This window comes from Mastacembelus armatus, chromosome 24 (assembly GCF_900324485.2).
Source record: "Mastacembelus armatus chromosome 24, fMasArm1.2, whole genome shotgun sequence".
NCBI lineage: Eukaryota > Metazoa > Chordata > Actinopteri > Synbranchiformes > Mastacembelidae > Mastacembelus > Mastacembelus armatus.
The window spans coordinates 6751743-6770565 of NC_046656.1; the positions used below are offsets into that span (position 1 = coordinate 6751743).

Sequence of the window (18823 nt, forward strand, 5' to 3'; positions counted from 1 at the left end):
ACTTACAGATCTTTTTGTTTTGTACTGGGCCTTCATTGCCAAGCATCCCAATGCACTGCAGAAACAAGTAGTGAAGTCAAATTTAAGTGAATCAGCACTGTGCTTTCAGGACTGTTCAGTCAGATGTAAATACAGTTGGACAGTGGGACTGCTGAAGCATAATACTGTTATAGGAATCCCATTTTCTGCTTAAGGAAGTTAACAGACATAGCACAACACAATGGACATAAAATTGATTTTCTGAACTTTCAAGCTACCAAAACCCTGCATCTCTTCTAAAAAAAAAATGTTCCCATTGATTCATTCTGGCTATTGACAAAACCATCTTTTTTCCTGTCTACTGTATTCTGATTTGGGCCATTAAGTGGAGGTTATCAATATAAACTTGAGTGGAACAATACTGCCCTCTGGTGTATGAGGAACAACCATGTTGTCTTTGGATGCTGACTCGGGATCAGTTTTGCCTTGTCCTCAGTGATATTTAATGCGATTCTTTGGACTCTCCCATTATCTTCAGTTAGAGTGAAATTAGATATTTACTTAAGATGACAAATGTCCAAATGCACTTAATGTATGACTGATACTTACAAGTCCCTCACAAAAAAATGAAATAAATAAACAGACAATTAGCATCTATAATCTGTCATTCTCCCAGTATTGGTAGTTCCTGTAATTGGCCAAACAAAGGAGGGTGAATCTTAGTTTTCACTTTCTAAAAATACATCACCCTCTTGAGTGTGATTAATATGTTCTTTGTGGACTCCTCTCCTGAAAATAGAGCAATCAAGTTCACTATAGCCCAAATTTTAGGTAATGAATGTTAAATATATCCAACACCATATTTGACTACTAATTTTTCTACAGTCCCTAACACATCCTGCAATTCTCAAAATAGGGGAGCAATAATTTAAAGTGTTGCTCAGGCAGAACTCAGGAAGAAAAAGAAACTAATCCCCAGTCAGTCCTCAAACCTTCTCTACGCAGAGCTTTTTGCAGAGCGGTTCATGTCTCATAGGTGCATTAATCTGGAAACTTCCAGGGCCATTGGGTGCGTATTGCACTCTAGGATGGTTAAGAATGCCTAGAAATGACACCAGCCCTGAAAAGCACCATCTTAATGTACCATTTAAAACAGAGGGATGTGATGAACCATGCATGACAACGATGGTCATTAGTATACAGAAAAGGAAGTTCTTCTAGGATGAAAAAATATGGTAATTTGTTTTGTCATCAAGATATTTTACCACACTGGCAGGTCACAATCATTATTTTCATATTAATAGTGTTTAAGTGTTTATTAGTGTTGGATTAAGAGATGTACAGTAATAATGTATGCATACAAGTATGTGTGTGTGATTGCAGTGTGCAGTGTGTGACTGTACACGTGCATGTGCGTGTGCGTTTCTCTGTCAAACTCAACCCAAAAAACAAAAAAATGGACTTTGTAAATATGGTGTATATTTGAGACATTTCTACCATTATACCATTGTGACATTACACCACCTTCATACAAAACGTGTATAGAGAAAACTACAATAGTTTGCTATTTCTTTTGTGGACTGTCATGCAGAATAAAAAAATAACAAAAAGCATGTCAAATTCTCAGTGCTTTTTAATATGTTTGACAATATAATTCCTCTTTTGTATTGCTTTTACAAACTCGTCCCCCTAACACTAGTCCCATTGCCATGACTCCATAGCTTCACAGATAAAACCATTTAACACTGGTCGTATGCCAACAACATGGGCAAGAAGGAAATCCATTTGGAAGGAACCTGGTTGAGTCAAACCAAATGTAGCTTATTCTCGTGAATTTATATTCCAACAAAGTGCCAAAAAACATGAAAATTTCCAAAAACATAATCTGCCCAATACACGGGCTCAACAAGACGATAAAAAAAAGGTATAAAATACTCGTACATAACTCAAAGCGCACAATACAATGTACATCATAACCACTGTGTACCCACTGGAATACAGGGTTGGAATGAAGAGAACAGCCAAGTAGAGTCTAATACAGTGGAGCTACAAGGGCAGTTATATGACCTTTGGATAAAATAGGAGAGTATTGTAGGCTTAGCACATCACATGGTCAAAGTCAGTCAACAGTTAGCACCGCATGGCAGATGTCGGTTTTCAGGATTGAGTTACTAAAATACAGAAAACTGAATTTGCATTCTTTTAGAAAAGAAACAAAACAGGTTGGAAGTAAAAAAAAAAATGTAAAAGAACAACAGTTTTTTTTATATATACGCTCTATCTGATAAAAGTCTCTCTCATCACTCATCCATCCATCCACATCTTCATCTCATCTCTCGCTCTCTCTCCATCACACAGCTGTTTTAGTCAGGAAAACGCTGGCAGGCTTTTTTCCAGCGGCAGGCCGTGCACCACTGATCCTTGCGCTCCACTCCGTACACCTTGCGGCACTTTTTGGCCTCGCCGCGACCCTTCCTGCAGATGTAAAGACACACAAATCATGTGGATGAGAAGCAACGCAAGAGGGCAGAAAAAAAATATGCTTGATGTGATCAATCTCTATAAAAATGAGAGTCAGGGAAAACAGACTGATAACAAATGAAGAGATGATTGAATCAATTTTATCTCTCCTGACTCAGCCACGGAAATGTAATTTTACTGACAGCAGCAAAATAGGCCATAAAATAACAACCTGGATGAGAAAGACAGTGGACAGATACTGGAATCAAAACAGAATGCTGCATAAAAATGTGCAGCCACTAATCAATAAAGCTTTATGCTGCTAAAAAAAACATCAGACACTGTTCTCAGCTGAGTGGGGGGGGGGTCCCATAGTACAAAGATACCGTTGCAAGAAAAAGCAATGGGACTGTTTGCATTTCTGGTTTTCTGCATAAATTGATCATGACACGTGATCTGATCTTCACTGAATATCAACACAATATTTCTGAGCCGATGAAAAACAATAAAACACAAACAGTCTTTTCAGGTCATGATATACAACTCTACATATCTCAGCTTCACAGAGCCGCTAGTACAGCTGCTTAAATGTTGATAGCAGGTGATGATGTTCAAAGTCAGCTTTGTGAGGTCTCACCTGAAGGAGCAGTGGGTGCGGGAGGGCGACACGCTCATAGGCTGCAGCCTGTTCTGTTGGAGCCACTGTTCCCCAACACTCACAGACCGACAGCGAGGTTTCACCAGCTGGGGAGGCGCACAAGCACAGAGGTAACATGGTTACTGTGAATGTCAGTAAGTACACTATCCAGATGGTTCAGTAGTGGTAAGAACAAAAAAACAAAACAACTTGAAAGAGACAACTAATAGACTGGTGGACAGGCAGAAAAGGGGATGAAAAGGCATAAAAACAACAGGACAGAAGACCCACCGGAGTGTTACTGTGGCCAGAGAAGGAGGTGGAGGGGGTCCAACCTTGGCAGCCTTGGCTTCTGGGTACCACAGATACCTGGATGGGGCTACAGGCCTAGAAGGAGCAAGGAAGAGGAGACAGCACATACCGGTAAATCATGCAGGACCTTTAAAATAGCTGACAGACTGAGCATTTCATATGAAATATTAATATTCATATTCATATTACTGGACTAAATAACATGCACAACCGTTTTTAAAGACAGCTAACAATGTGCTCTTCAAACTGGTAGAGGAGGCTGTTGCCCCTGTTCTAACCAGCACCAAGATCTATGACCATGCAGGCCAGATTACTCTGGCTCACTGTGGGCGCAGAAATGTGACATCCAGCGAATAAATTCAGAAACTACATTTTCCTGTCACGTCACCCAAATAGTTGCTGGTAATAAGTTCAAGGCTTCTGATTTTGTTCACATCCTGCAACAAATGGGCAACATGCAAGATGCAAAACACATTAAATAAGATATTTCTGTGCAGTTGTTCCCAGTCCCTCTACCCTACTTCTCCTCCCTGAGCTATTGCCTTCTCATAGCCCCGCCCCACAGCGTCGACAGAACCAGACGCAGAAGATTTGTGAAAAATGCACCAACATCTACGAAAGAAAACGTGATGGTGCTGACTGTCCACTGCATTAACCCTAGTCCTCTTTGAGTTTAACACTGTGGGTCAGGAGTTTCAAGCCACAATCCTCCAGCAGCCATGACACACAGAAACACTGCTCCACCACAAGCACTGACTCACAACTCAACCCGCACCAGCTGGACCCCACTAGATTTCTGCAGTCGGGAGAAAATTAAAGGCAAATGTCATACAAAATAGACACACTTCTTAACATTTGTATCTTATTAAAAATGCAAATAAAAATGTCATAGTTGTTTTTTTTTTTTTTAAGTTTGCAGGGGAGATTTTTTAGAAAGTTTAAAGGTTGAGTCAGTTCAAAGCGGGGATGAATATGTGTACATCAAGCCCTAACTGCTGTACAACTACACTGGAAGAATACATGTAGTCTTTTTTTTTTTTTCTTTTTACAGGCTGCTCAGAGTCTAGTCTCCTCAGGGAAGCAAGCAAGCTGACAGCTTACTCTCTCACTGTCACAAAGCATCCATTTACAGGCTCAGTGGTACAGGGTAAATGCAGGTCACCAGTAAAATGTGCTGCTTTGTGATGCATAAACAAAGTTGCTGCTGCACAGAGGGGTGCTGGATAGGTCGGACATCTGGTACAACACATTTAACATGAGACAGAAACTTCAGAAAAGTTAAGATGAGGTCTTTTTTTATTTAGCAGAAAACCTGGCTCCAGAAAAAAGATGAGTGAATCCGGAGAACGGGATGTTCAGAAGGTATATCCCGTGATCCACATGCTCCGATCTACGCCTGATAATCAATAATTCATGCTCACAAGGGCCATGCTGTCTCCTTTCATCACACTCAGTACTCCGTGCAGTCTTACACTCTTCGAGAACTCAACGTCTTTAAATTAGGGATCTTAAATACCAATACTTTGTGTCGAAACTCAAAATATTTTTCTGTTAAATTTGAGCAGCCTCCAGACAGTAACAAAGCACTAAAAAAACCTTCATTCTAATTGCTACTAATCAAATCACTAGGTCATTCCATGTTTCACAGCTGGTTGAGCACATCTACATCCAGCCACACTGCACTAATTAATCAGCAGCCATTTGCGGTCTGAGAGGAACCTTTGTGTGCCAGATTTTAAGATGTTATATAATAATAGTTTACAGCTCTGTTTAAAAAGATCCACATAATAAGCAGCGTCAAATTAGCAACCATTTTGTCAAACTTGATCAACAGATGAAGACGACATGAGATGTGGTTGAAAGCTCTGGGGACAAAAGTACCCACCTGATAGAGGTGCTCTGAGTGGATCTGCCAGAAGCTGCTGGGGGCTGACTGGCTTAGCGGGCTGGGCCTAGTCAGCACAAGCCCAGAGCTGGAGTTGGATCTAGGCCTGTGAGCCGGGGGGATCTGGAGACCCGAGCCAGGAGGAGAACCGCAGGAGGCCCAGATGAGGTGAGAGGACGAGCCCTGGCCCAGAGCCTGCTGGGAAGGAGCTGAAGTGGAGCTGGTGTCCACAGCCTCACAGGAGATCTTGGTGTAGTAGAAGTCCTCTTCCCTCTGAGTCTGATCTGACCCACTGCTGTGTAGTGTGTGTGTGTGTGTGTGTGTGTGTGTGGACACAAAGAGACAAAGTGACTTGTTTGTTCAGGGTGTTTGTGAAAGCTGCGCTCACTGTGGCCCACATATAAAATGTTCATTAAATAAGTCAGAGCTCACTCACAACATGAGAATTTCACTCCCTCTTATTTTTTAATTCCAATTCCAATTCCCCAATAAATACATTTATTCATTTATTTAAATTACCCCACTTTTCTTTTTTCAGTGCTTCTCTAAAACAGCATTATATTGCAGAATCCACAGAAACCTGCAGTCAGCAACGCTAAGTATTGAAATGCCGATCAAATGTATTATCTAGTGTAGTAATGTAATGTCATGTAAACAAAGACTGTCTAAAAGTTCAGATTTGCATGATTTTTTAATTCCAGTGCATCATTAAAAATATGCTCTTGACTGATGATGCATGTAAACACAATATTCCAAGTTGCCAGCTCACCCCAGATGCAGCACACGGATGTGTCTTTTTATTCCGACTGAAGATGTGAGCACTTTGCCACAACTGGGCCACAGACACTTATAAACTCCTCTCAAAGAGCTCTGTGTGAGAGAGAGACCACATCAGAGGTAAAGCACAGGAAGAGAGGGCGAAAACAAAGTGACATACACGAAGACACAAATTGCAGAGAGAGGCAGAGGAAACAGTTTTAGTGTTACACGACAACATGCTTCGTTTTTTTTGCTTCAGCTTCATCAGTGAAAACTTTTAAGGGACTATATAGTCCTCTGAACCTTTGGCTTTTTGGCATTAAGCTCCTCTCCGTGCTCCAGGTCCATGTGGAGGCCTTCGTCAGGGCTGCTGTCCATCTCAGTAACAGACGGCGAAGGGGTGGGGCTAGCGTTACCGTGGTCCCAGCTCCAGTAGCCGCTGCTGCCGCTATCAGAGAGCTCGCCACCGCCACACTCCATGTCCGCTGATGATGATGATGATGATGATGATGATGAGCCACCTGGATGACAGCAAAAAGAAACAACTCTAGTACCCTTAACTGACCTATTGTTTACAATACATGCTGTAAACACAAGCTTGTAGATTTTTCAGCCTAAAAGGAAACACAGCAGTTGTCGGTGATCCGGTGTTCAATCCTGCACAGTCACAGATAACTGAAAATATACCTTATAATGTAGATTTCAAACAGTCTCTGCTCCTTCGTGATTAAAATAAATACTTTGAATTTGGGACTGCTCTTTGCTGCTTCCTCTCTGCCCAGCCTACAGGGAACAGCAGGGGTCCCACACCGCTGCCAAGGTCGCAATGTGCATCTATTTTCTGACACAGTTCCACCATCATTCTAGCCTCTCTTTCCTATTCCCTATTTAATTATAGTTCGTTTATGACCTTGCCAAATAAATTAAAAATAGCAACGTGCTATTAGCAAGTAATCCATTTTTTAATCAAGGAAAATAAACCTCTTCAAATATCATAGACATGCCAAGGTTTTATTAATGAATGAGGATAGAGCACTAATGATACATCATTAGGTGAATTAGATGCATGATATACTCACTGATCTAGGCAATAAGAGCTTAAGACCACAAAATAGCAAATACAAATGTTATTGATTACTATTTCAGTCCTGCTAGTTTTGTTCATAAATTACATCTTATTGCTCTAATATATAGGATATCTGAGAATAGACAGTGATGAGACTGTTTGTGAGGTGACACAGACCTGGTCCAGGATCAGTCTGTGGGGGACTCTGAACCACAGGGTTGCAGGACAGACTGGTCAGAACCATGGCCGCCATGATCTCATCCATTTCCACTGACTCCGGGCTGCGGAAGCTGGGGACAACACAGCAGGAATAACTTCAGACTCTGGAGCGGTGCAGTAAAATCCACACTCATACACCTAAAACTGTTAACACCTCACCTGTATGGTGTCTCTCCAGTGGCCGACACGTTGCTGAGATGCACCGTGGGTGCCACGGTCAGGTTGCTCCAGCCTGGCTCAGTCTCCAGCTGCTGCAGATGATCTGATGTTTTGTTCTTGTGATGCCCAGGTTCTTTCTCAGCCTGGATACAGCTCTGTGCATACGCCTTCATAGGGAATTAATTACATAAGAAGGTCCTAGTTAAAGTCTGAAACAGTCATCAGTTTAGTGCCATGATCTGGTTCAAGTCTGCATTAACCTGCTACTCACTAAATCAATGGAAGTTGATGTGGACACACATACTTTGTTTAGGCCTTATTTGAATTTAACTGTTTACATGGGTCTTTGCTATCTGTCAATTGAGTCTTGCTGTTCCCATGAATAAAACTATTAAGAGAATATTTCCTGTCCATCTGTGGTGATCCACTGGTAAACAGCATGATCTGCCACTGAACCAGTATGAAAAGGAAGCAGCTGCCAGCCCCTGACCAGGGAGTGCATTACATCTTAGATAGGGAAGTAAAATGATGATCTAATTTCCTTTTTATCAGCAAAGGTTTCAACCTCAGAGGCTGATCGCTGCCACGTCTTTTCTTAGCAAGAAACTGCAAACCTCAACTGGAGAAGTAAAAACTAAACTATTTTGCCTGCGGGTGACAGGTCCATTTACAGGTTTTTAAATGAAATTCATGAATAGATGGAGAGTGGAATGACTGACAAAACCATCTAAATAATGGCAGATTACATAAAAATGACATTTGTTGGTTCAGAGAACTCGAACTGGAGTCTCATCCTTCTCAGGCTACTCACCAGAGTCTGCTGCGTGTCAGGCCTGGTGCCGGAGACACAGGCCTGCAGTCCTGACTGGCATGCTATTGTCCTGCCTGGTCCTGGTCCAGCTCTGTCTTCAGGTCCCATTGCTGGCACAGTGTGATGCACAGAGATAGGATTCGGCACAGTGTCACAACTGCAATCAAGACAACAGAAATAATATGAGGTTTACAATCTGAAGTCACCTAATGATCCACATATGTGAGTACATATATAAATGTTTCTGTATCAGTGCAGAATTCCTAAAACGGCCTGTTAAGGGGATACCCCAACAAATTATTCACTCAGTTTGACAAAGTTGCAGAACTCTATAAGAGACAGAGCAACAAAGCAGCAACTCTCTGATTTGGATCACAACTGGCTTCAACAACACTGGATCCTATAACTCAGTGCTGTTTTTCGTAAACGCCCAAGTCTTAAGGTGCAGACACGATAACCCACATGAAGTCATCACAGGTTAAAGAAGAGAAATGACCCTGACACACCATCAGGATTCTCCTCTCAAACTGACCAGTCAAGATGTGAAAACTGAACTTTATATTTAAATTTGCTGGTGTGCCCGTTTTAAACAACATTGGCTTTCATATTATGTAATAATCCCCTTTAACTGTCCTTAAGTGACTACTGCTGTAATATTGGCGTAGCTTCCTTTGTAAAAGCATCAAACGTTGAAGGTCAGTGGATATTTTCAGCTAAACAGAATATGCTCTGAATGTGCCATGGCATCAACTGGTAAATATTACGCTTCCTCCGATGAATAAAATATGTTTATCTAAACAGAAGGCAGCTTTGCCGAGGACTGAGTGCTGGCAAACACTCAGCTACTCATTCCATCTTGCATTGCTCTGCCTGACAGTGCAAAGCAAAAACACCACAGGGGGGTTAGAAAATGATTGCAGGAATCTGAAGAAAACACAGACTTGTGTGCACACAGAGTGCGGTTGAACCCAAAGCTTGCTTTAGTTTTGTTGTCTGTTTTGTTAAAGTACGTGACTAAGAGCGCGTTCTGCAGACATAATCTGACTTAGGGTGCATTCACAGTGGGCTGTCACCCACAGAGGTAAAATGGGGCCAGGGGTGCATTCAGGGACTGTGGGAAATCATCCAGAGGAAATGGTACAAATGCAGGTTTCAAAGCAGCGTTCACCATCCATAATTTTCTAAGTATTATGGTGATTTTAGGCAGTCAGATTCAGTGACAGGAGATTCCTGCATAGTTTGTCCTGAATAGCTCTGGATGAGCTATTGAGTGTACGTCACACTCAATCCACATACAGTACTGTGCAAAACTTTTAGGCACATTAGATGTTTTAAGATTCTTATCACACTACACCATCAGATGTCTGAGTGTGCCCAGGTTCATTCTGCAGGACAACAAATCCATAAAGAACACACTAGAGTTCATGAAGAGCTATTTTCAGAGGCAAGAAGAACCTACAGAAGAACTGCTGCAGCTATTCCAAGATGCTGCAAAGTATTAGGAGAAACTGTGTGCAGTACACAGTACATTAACCAGTCAATCTGTAAATAAAATGTTATAATCTGAAATGTGCATTATATATTTTCTATATGAAATGTAAAAAAAGTCAGGGATCACCTGCTATTTGTGATTTCAATTCAGACAGTCACTTGAGCCTCGTTCTGAAGTTGTTTATCCCTGCTCCTGATAGAGGCTGTAATCTCCCATTCTTTTCTGAGCACTCAAACGCAGCGTAAAGCCAGATTTCTCCCACCTTTCCACCAATCAGCGTCGAGAGTCAGTAGTAAACAAGCGCCCCGGTGTGGGCGGGGCCCCGCAGCTGATTGGCTGGGCGCAGGTTTTCAGGTACACACCTCCCTGCTGACAACGTGTTCAGACACGAGTTTCGCCGGGAGGGACGGCGCTAGATGGGGGGTGATCCGCGGAAAATAAGCAGGTTTTTGACTCAAAGTAAAAACATAAACGCAGTAAAACGACCAGCTCACACATATGACACATCGAGTCACATTGTGTGCAAACAGAGTTGCTAAAATGATCAAGAATAAATTACAGGCCTATATCTGTATAACGTCATCCACCCACTGATGTAGTCGCGGTAGTTGCAGTTAAACATGTATAAGCTGTAAAATCCCTACATGTGAGTCGTTTACTGCACATTAGATACAAGTTGCACACGATGATGGAGCTTCAAAGGAAGCAGGAAACACTGCGCAGGCTGGTTAAGGAGTGTTTGAACGTAGTAACAGAGGAAATAACAGTTTATCATCTCTCAACTACATCACTGATCTCCACCCGGCAACGCAGACTGAGATCAAGAGAGACACCCCCTCCCTCCTGCCCTCAGCTCACAGCGCTGAAGGAAAACTATTTTTACAGCACTATCGAAAAAAACAACAACACGTTTTCAGCTACTCACTCTGTCGGATAGGAGACCTCTTTCCTGTCCGTGCCCCTTCGGAGCTGTACCAGCCGGCGGGTCGTCTTCTGCCTGGCCGTCCCGCCGCTCACCGGCTCAGTCTGCCGGGGGAAAAAGGGGGCTGGTCGGTACGCGCCTACGTGTGTCTGCTTGGCGGACCAATGCCGGTGGTGACAGCTGGGCAGAGCGCAGAGATATCAGCCTGCAGCGCGCCGTGCACAAAGGGATGATCTAGGTGAGGGGTTACCAGAGCGCAGCATCCCCATCCTCACTCTGTCTGTCTGCCTGTCTGTCTGTCTGTCTGTCTGAAGCATGCACAAATTCATCTGATGGCTCAGTCACATGAGCAGCGCAGCTTGACTGTGATTACTTTCATTTATTTTATTTTATTTTTTACATATTTTAGAGTTGATTAAATTCTATAGAAATATCATTGCAAATATTCAATATGTAATATGCATAAAATGGCCTTTAATACCAAAATGGTCAAAATGTAGCACGAACTATATGAGAGCAAAACTTCACTACTAGATGATTCTGTAGAAATATCATCACTGTGCTATTTACTGAGGGGTACATGCAGTTTAGTGTTGCTAATACAAAAAGATGTTTTTCTTTTTTATATATAAAACCACAGATCAGTGTAGTGTGATTACGTGTCTTAATCCAAAGCAAATGGGTCAACACTGATAAAACTGTGGACACAAATGACAATAAAACATATCAACCCCCACCATCACACCATAAATTGCCCACATTGAGATCAAACAAGACTGTGCCTGTGCCACTGTCTGTGTGTGTCTCTGCATGTGTGTTTGGGAGAGCGGATTAGTGTCGGCTGTCTGCACCCTCTCTACCAGACATTCAGTCAGCAGGGATTTTAGGGTCTGAGCACCAATACAGTCTGTGAGAGAGAGTAACCCAATCATTAAATCCCAGTTCCAATTCCAAACCAGACAGAATTCCTTACCTTCCTCTTTCATTTATTACGCCATGTAATCAGGACAGGCCTCGTGCTGTGACTGACTGTCTGACTGGTTAGTCAGACTGTGAGTGATAGCGTCAACAGATAATGGGTTTACATACCAGGGTTAGTAAGTAAACAGAAACTACAGTACAATAGATTATACAGGACAATGCGCTGTTATAGTAGTAGTGGTGAGTGGGAAACTGTTGGAGTCCCATTTGGAGTACAGTCTCCAAACTGAGATATCTCCCATTTGGGGGGGAAAAAAAACTGCATTTTCTCTTAAACACATATTCACGAAGAAATAAATCAACAATCAAAGTTAGATCTTGAAAGAAAATGCATAGAGATTTTTTTTATTTAGCATTGAAGACTCACAAATACAGCTTCATCAGGGCTGTGTGGGTGTGGTTTGATTAGAAAGAGAGAAAGGCAGTCGAGTTTCTCAAGACAAAAACACAAACAGAAATCTGTCCCATAAAGTAAACATTAAGTGAAGCAGAACATTTTGCATTTGCGCACTGCTGCCTTCAATGCAGAGCTGATCACTGACATCAGAGTAGTCTCACTTTGGGTGTGTTTTACTTGGACAGTTCAGCAGATTAATATGACAAGTGGTATTACAAGAATGACAGCTCCACCCTGCTTTGAGGTCCTTTGACCTTTGGTTCACTGAATTCTCTGTAAGTCCATGCACCACTCCCATCTCATCACAATTAGCCTTTAAGGCTAACAGTAGTTCTTTAACTCCCTGTGTTTCCACAACAAACACAACCCACGGGTATCATGAATGTTGTGCACGTTGAGAGTAAAGACAAATCCACAGCATATTGTAGATTTAATTTGTGCCAGCTGAGCAGACAAGGGAGTGTTCAGCAGCACATTGAGAAACACTGGAACCAAAAGAAAGGAATACAAAAGAGCAAACAGAAAGTCGATCCCTTCATTGATAATTAAATGCACCAAAAGTTAGAAAAATCACCTTCTTACCTCATTTAATCAGTGTCAACACATGCAGCACAGAAACAGAAGTGGTTTTCCATTATCCCATCCAGCCCAACAGTAGCAGCAGTGCAGTTAATTGGATTATTAAAGGTCCATACTAGTGGTTTTTCCATGTCCCCTATACTACATATCCCATATACTTTACTATTTGGCAAATATTCAGGAGTCTGCTAACTGATTTCATTCAGTACAGAAATGACTGGACATGAGTGGCTGATAAGAATTGGAGAAATAATTTATCCAAAGATAATTCCTATAGTATACATTTTTAAAAAATTGGCTGTAAATAATATTAAAACAATGGCTCAGCATCTTGGTAAATATGCTTTTATACTTTCAGATTAACACCGAACAGAAAGACAGGAAAAGGGAGAGAAAGTTAACCTGGTGCTATCCAGCTGGTGTTCAGGAAGCTTTAACTGTGTGGGTGGATTATTTTTTACTTTGAATACAATCAAACCGGGTGTTTCCCTAGTCTTTGTGCTAAGCTAAACTAGCTAAATCTGAGTGTAGTTTCATATAATTAACATGCACATATGAGAGTGGCATCGATCTTCTCACCCAAATTCCAGCCACAAAGCCAATAAACATACTTTCCAAAATGTTAAACTAATGAATAGGCAGTAAAGCAGATAAACGTTTCACTGCTTATTGTCTTTCACTGCATTATATGTAGGAAAGAGCATAAAGATATTTAGGTAAGAAAAGTCATTTGACACTTGACCATTGGACAAATAAGCCTCAGATCAACACCTTTAAACTGGTTTGGAATAACAGCAGATTTTCAACGTTGGGCTCAGTCAGGCAGAAAATCCCAGAGTCTCTAACTGCTGATCTTTACGCTCAGAGTTAAATCAACCCAAATGACAATTGTGCGTATCTGGTGCCTGATCAGTACAGTTTATGTGAAGGTAGTTACAAATGAATGGTAAAAACATGCAGAAGCCACAGCATACAATAAATAACAGACAGACAGTCTTTAGCTGAAAAATTATTGTCATTTGAATTCACATCTTTGAATGAGATGAAATTAAAAAGTTTCACCCAGTGAATGTTTGACCTGATGAATTTAAGGTGTAGAGGCTTGAGCTGGCAGAGGACGGGGCCAATTTTCCCTCCTACCTTCCTCTCTTTTTTTCCTCCCATCTGTCCATTTGGGACAATGTCTAGTGTGGAAAGCTGGGTTTCTGCGAGGTGGGATGTGGAGCAGGATTTGTCCTCTTTCTTGCTTCTCGCCTTAGATATTGGGAACGTCTGTTTTGTGCCGTGTGTTTGTTGTGTGGTTAGTAATCAGCACTGGAGCCAACTGCTTAGTTGCCAAATGCTTTAGATCTGTCCAGTGTATTGGGAGGCATGTCTCTGTGACTCCTCCATGTGGATTGGCCAGTGTCTGAAAATTTAGATGGTAAAATGTAAATCAAATGTAAATTTTTCATTGAAAGTTGTATTTAGTTACTTAAATTTTGCAGATAACTCACGAGCAATTCCTCCTGTCTGTGTGCCAGCAGTGCCGTTGGCTCCCGCTCCATCAGTCTGTCATACAGAAACATATTTTGTAGCTTGCTTTGTACATGGTATATGGTCCTGTCACACTCTCTAAGTGAGGCCACAGCACAGCACCGTATCAGAAATGTTTCACAACCAACATCTAGTGATTTTGCTCTTTCTGTCTCTTTGCTTCTGAGTCCTTCTGTATTCCTGCTGTCAACTGAATCAATGACTGCCTGACTTATCTATGGCATAATACAAACCCTAAGTGCATTACAGCATGTTACATTACATTTTACCATCATAACTGCTGCAGACATTTGCAGGTGTCATGCACAAACACCTATTCAGAATAATCTTTTCCTAAAGATGAGGGAGGGTGGTCAGTCTTGATCCATCTAGACCTCAGTGGTTCTCAGTCCTGGTCCTCAAGGACCCTGCCCTGCTTGTTTTCCAACTATCCCTGCCTTACCCACCACTGATTACCTGGATCAGGTGTGTTCAGCCAATCGGGAGTGGGATACCCAGGTAAATTATTTCTAATAATCTTTGAGCAAAACGTCAGATTTTCATTGATGGCCCACTTTATTTTCATTTGTCTCATGGGTTTGCATGATTTGAATCTAATGAGGCCAACAGCAGCATCACAGTCTCTATAGTCCTCCTGCTGATTGCTGATAATCAGCCACTTATTGCTCTTAATTGGTAGCTAATGAGCTGCAATATACTACATGCTGCCTCTAGATATTGAAGAGGTGATATTGCATGAATAGAGTCTTTAGTGACAGGAAGAAACGGAAACAGAGGAAGATGAAAGAAAGGCAGCTCATACCTTTGTTCTGCTGATAGTTTTCCTGTAGACGACAAAGAAAATGAGATGTCACTGTGTGTTATTGTGTTATAGCATATAGTACCTGTGTGTATGGGGCAAAGCTGCCTATAGTCCAGTTTACATGTGTAGGTCTCAAAACCTTTAAACTCTTGTCCATCTGTCGCCTGTTTATCTCTGGATCATTTCTGTATTTGTACCTATGTTGTCTTTATCTTCTTGTTTCATGCACATACAGGTCTAACAGATCCTCTGGTCACAGTTTCCTGCTGTTCTTGCAAAATGCCTTTGTGGTTAAAATGGCCTGAATCAACCTGCCCTCAGGTGCATTGTGAAGTAAATCCCCAATTACACTTAAACTTAGTTGGAGTTGATTAGAAGTGACTGGCTCATCTGAGAGCAGGACGAACTTCTCATTAAACTGCTTAAGTTTGGGAAGGGCTCCTACAGGTCAAACTGTCATTAACTAGATGTAAGTCAGGTTTTGGCTCCATCAACATCTACAGTGTTGGACTGAGGGTTAAAGACGTAGGATGTGTCACTGCTTTCAGCCAAACTCCTAAACCTATCTGACAAAGGTTATAATGTGGCCTTGACAGAGAAGAGATAATTTCAGTGAAATTAAAACTTTGTAATTGAATTTGGAATTTGTTTCCAAAAACATCTTGATTTGACTTGGACCTGTTTTTGTAAGAACTGAAACCTCATTTGGCTTAGGTCTTAACTGTGCTTTGATTTGCAACTTGCTTTAGACTTTAGACTTCAGATTTGATTTGACAAGACTGGACACTTGGACTTGCTAGACAAAGTTTGGGAGAACTTATTTTGGCAAGACTAGTGACTTGTACTTGATTAAACAATATTTTGAGTTGAATTATTACTTGCTTTGACTTGATGTGGCTTGAGACTGTGACTTTACCTACATCACCTTTACGTGTACCTTGCATTACTCCTTAAAGTATCCTGTGATGCAACACTGCACTACACCTGTTTTCCAAATCAACTCAATTAACATACATGGGCCCCAGTGGCTCCTGTAAATATGCAGTCTTCCCAGTTACAAGCTATGATTCCCATCTATCATTACAGTCCTATTCATTCCTCTGGGTGACGAACAATCCCTGGAATGAACAGGAGGAGACTAGAGAAGATAAGACTATTGTTTCACCTCATAGTTCCTCTGTGTCACTCTCTCTGGTATGTTGGGCATGACAGCCACAGGAAACACATGCAGGCAGTGATATGTGTGAAAACACCCACATTCACATGAAGATATTACTGCAACCATCAGGATATTGAAGCTTAGTGACACAAGACCAGTCCATTTGTTTCACCTAACCCAGCCTTTAAAAATGATATTTAACTGCACTTTTCAGCTTCCTGCTCTTCAAACAGGCAACACCTTTCATCAAAAATCACCTTTCGAGTCAAACAAGTCTCTGCTCCGTGCTGCTGGAAAGGGATGAACAATAATTACACAAAAATGAATCAGCTAACGTACTGAGAAAAGCCATTCAGAACAGGAGAAGACTTGTTTTACACTGGCTGGCGGTTTTGGTCACGATTACTCAATCATTAGGTGATTGTTGTTGATTCCTTGAGCTCTCCTTGAGTGACAGCTTTCAGTTTGTATTTTACACTAGAAGAAAACAAATACGACACAAATAAATTGTCACTTTTCACATTTCGCTTACCTTTGACAACTGCCGCAAAGGGCAAGGAGAGTAATGCTGAGGACGAGGAACACAATGAGGGAGATGATGCCCACTTCTGGGGATGAAACCCAACCCAAAGTGTCAACCATCCCTAATGGAGCCATAGTCTTAGTAATCTGTAAAAAGTGCGAAACCATCAGCAGAGTATACAGATACTGTCAAAGCCAAATTCATCAGCAGCCCAAGTCACGTTATAGGCTACTTAATTTTTCCATTAAAAATCTTGATCATGCTTTGTAATATTGAAATCCAACAGTGTTCAGATGAACAGATTGATCAAAAAGAACCATAAGGACACTCAATATAGGAAAGACAAAATAAAGAGTTCAGAACTTACGCTGTGTGCTGCTTAACCTGTAGCTCCGTCACCAGCTGCTGTCAGTCATTCCACTGCCTTTGCTTTATGTGGCTCACTGAAGACACTTAGGGAGGGACTCTGTTCGCTGGTGTCCTGTGTGTTATGAAGGAGGTGCTGACACAAGCCTATATCCAGCCCACTGTGTGTGTGTGTGTGTGTGTGTGTGTGTGTGTGTGTGTTTTTCAAGTCAATGTTAAATAACTTCCACACCTGAGCGCCCTGACACCTGACATTGCCTGTGGCAATTTAGAGTCACCAATCAACCTGACATACATGTTTTTGGACTGTGGGAGGAAACCAGAGTACCTGGAGAAAACCCACACAAGCACAGGGAGAACATGCAAACTCCACACAGAAAGGTCCCTGATGGGTTTCAAACTGAGAACCCTCTTGCTGTGAACTATTCATGCACCATACTGCCCTGTGAAAAAGATTCTGAATTAAAATAATTAAAAAACATAAGAGCAATACTAGAAGCTAAATATACAAAATCATTAAATCAATAAGTTCAAATAGAAAACAAATACATAAAAACAAACAAGAGCAAATAAAATCAAAGAGAATAAAAGTCTTGCTGCACTTACATTAAAAGGCCAGTGGAAAAGGGTGAGTCTTGAGATTTAAAGTGCTCTAGAGTCTGTGCAGTTTTAATGTTTAGGGACAGACTGTTCCAGGATCCAACCACAGAAAAAGCTCTGTCACCTCTGGTTTTAAGTTTAGTCCTGGGGACTGTTAAAAGCAGCTGTGGAGAGGACCTGCTGGTTTTGGCTGGAGTAGGTAATTGCAACAGCTCAGTAAGGTAAGATAGGCCATTTAATGCTTTAGAAACAAGACGCAGAATCTTATACTGGATACTGTAGGTGACAGGAAGCCAGTGAAGAGAGGTCAACGCAGGGGTTATATGGTCCCACCGTTTTGTCCCTGTCAGCAGGTGTGCAGCTGCATTCTGGACCAGCTGACATGACTGGTCCAGACCAAAATAAAAGGAGTTGCAGTAGTCCAGAAGCAAGGTAATGACCATGTGGATAACATGTTTGAAGTCTTTGGCAGGAGGGTCTGGCTTTACCATTGCCAACATTCTCAGCTGAAAGAAGCTGGTTTTCACTACTGCACAAATCTACTGCACTAATCATTCATGTGTGTACTCTTGATGCCTGCCAGGGAAAAGCTACTTGGCACACACACACACACACACACACACACACACACACACAACACACAGAGGCACATATATTCAAACAACACCTCCCCCTAGCAGCAGTTTATATGGCTGCAGGAAATTGGCAGCTTGTCACAGGTTGAGAACAATTTCATCCTCCAGTCTATACACATTTGAAATATATACTTTAAATATATATCTTTTTGTACTGTACTCCTCAGCTATGAGTTTTACAACAGTTCTAGTATGGGTCCTCATAAGAAATCTGAAATATATTTTTTTGGCATTTTGGCCATTTATTAGCGTTTAATAAATGGATATGCTCTAAAAAAAAAATACACTGCTGCATCACTCTGCATTAGTCTTGCTTTCTGCACCAAGAGCTGATTGGCTGGAGCCACTGAAATCATTCTCACAAGGGACGTATTACAGACAAAAAGGATCATTGTTCTAAGAGCAGAGTTTAGCAGACGAGGATCAGTGTAACTGATTTACTGTGCTGCAGAGATGCAGTCTGAGTCCTGCACATGGAAGTGAGTGTGATGACTATGGAAAAGTCAGAGGTGAGGTCGTGTACATAATAAAGTTAGCCTTGTAG

At 41.6% G+C, this 18823-nt stretch overlaps 1 protein-coding gene across 2 annotated transcripts; it reads right to left on the bottom strand.

Moving 5' to 3' along the window:
• Positions 1-1612: 1612 nt before the first annotated feature.
• znf395b (zinc finger protein 395b) lies at positions 1613-10963 on the bottom strand. 2 transcript variants are annotated; one of them, XM_026319060.1, is made up of 10 exons: positions 10705-10963; positions 8288-8444; positions 7477-7643; positions 7276-7388; positions 6336-6553; positions 6043-6143; positions 5274-5565; positions 3368-3463; positions 3077-3183; positions 1613-2454 (listed from the first exon to the last, which is right to left on the bottom strand). In XM_026319060.1, the coding sequence occupies exons 2-10, from the start codon at positions 8393-8395 to the stop codon at positions 2343-2345; spliced, it is 1314 nt and encodes a 437-aa protein (XP_026174845.1). In that variant the 5' UTR covers positions 8396-8444; positions 10705-10963; the 3' UTR covers positions 1613-2342. The 2 variants fall into 2 exon arrangements, with proteins under 2 accessions (XP_026174845.1, XP_026174844.1); XM_026319059.1 differs by having other exon boundaries at positions 1614-2454; positions 5274-5568; positions 10705-10962.
• Between the last annotated feature and the right edge of the window lie 7860 nt (positions 10964-18823).

Coding starts and splice junctions, on each gene's coding strand:
- znf395b (XM_026319059.1), bottom strand. CDS start 8,395: ATGGGACCTGAAGACAGAGCTGGACCAGGACCAGGCAGGACAATAGCA. Junction 7,389..7,476: donor ACTGGAGAGACACCATACAG/GTGAGGTGTTAA, acceptor TGTTGTCCCCAG/CTTCCGCAGCCCGGAGTCAG. Junction 6,144..6,335: donor TTAATGCCAAAAAGCCAAAG/GTTCAGAGGACT, acceptor TCTCTCACACAG/AGCTCTTTGAGAGGAGTTTA.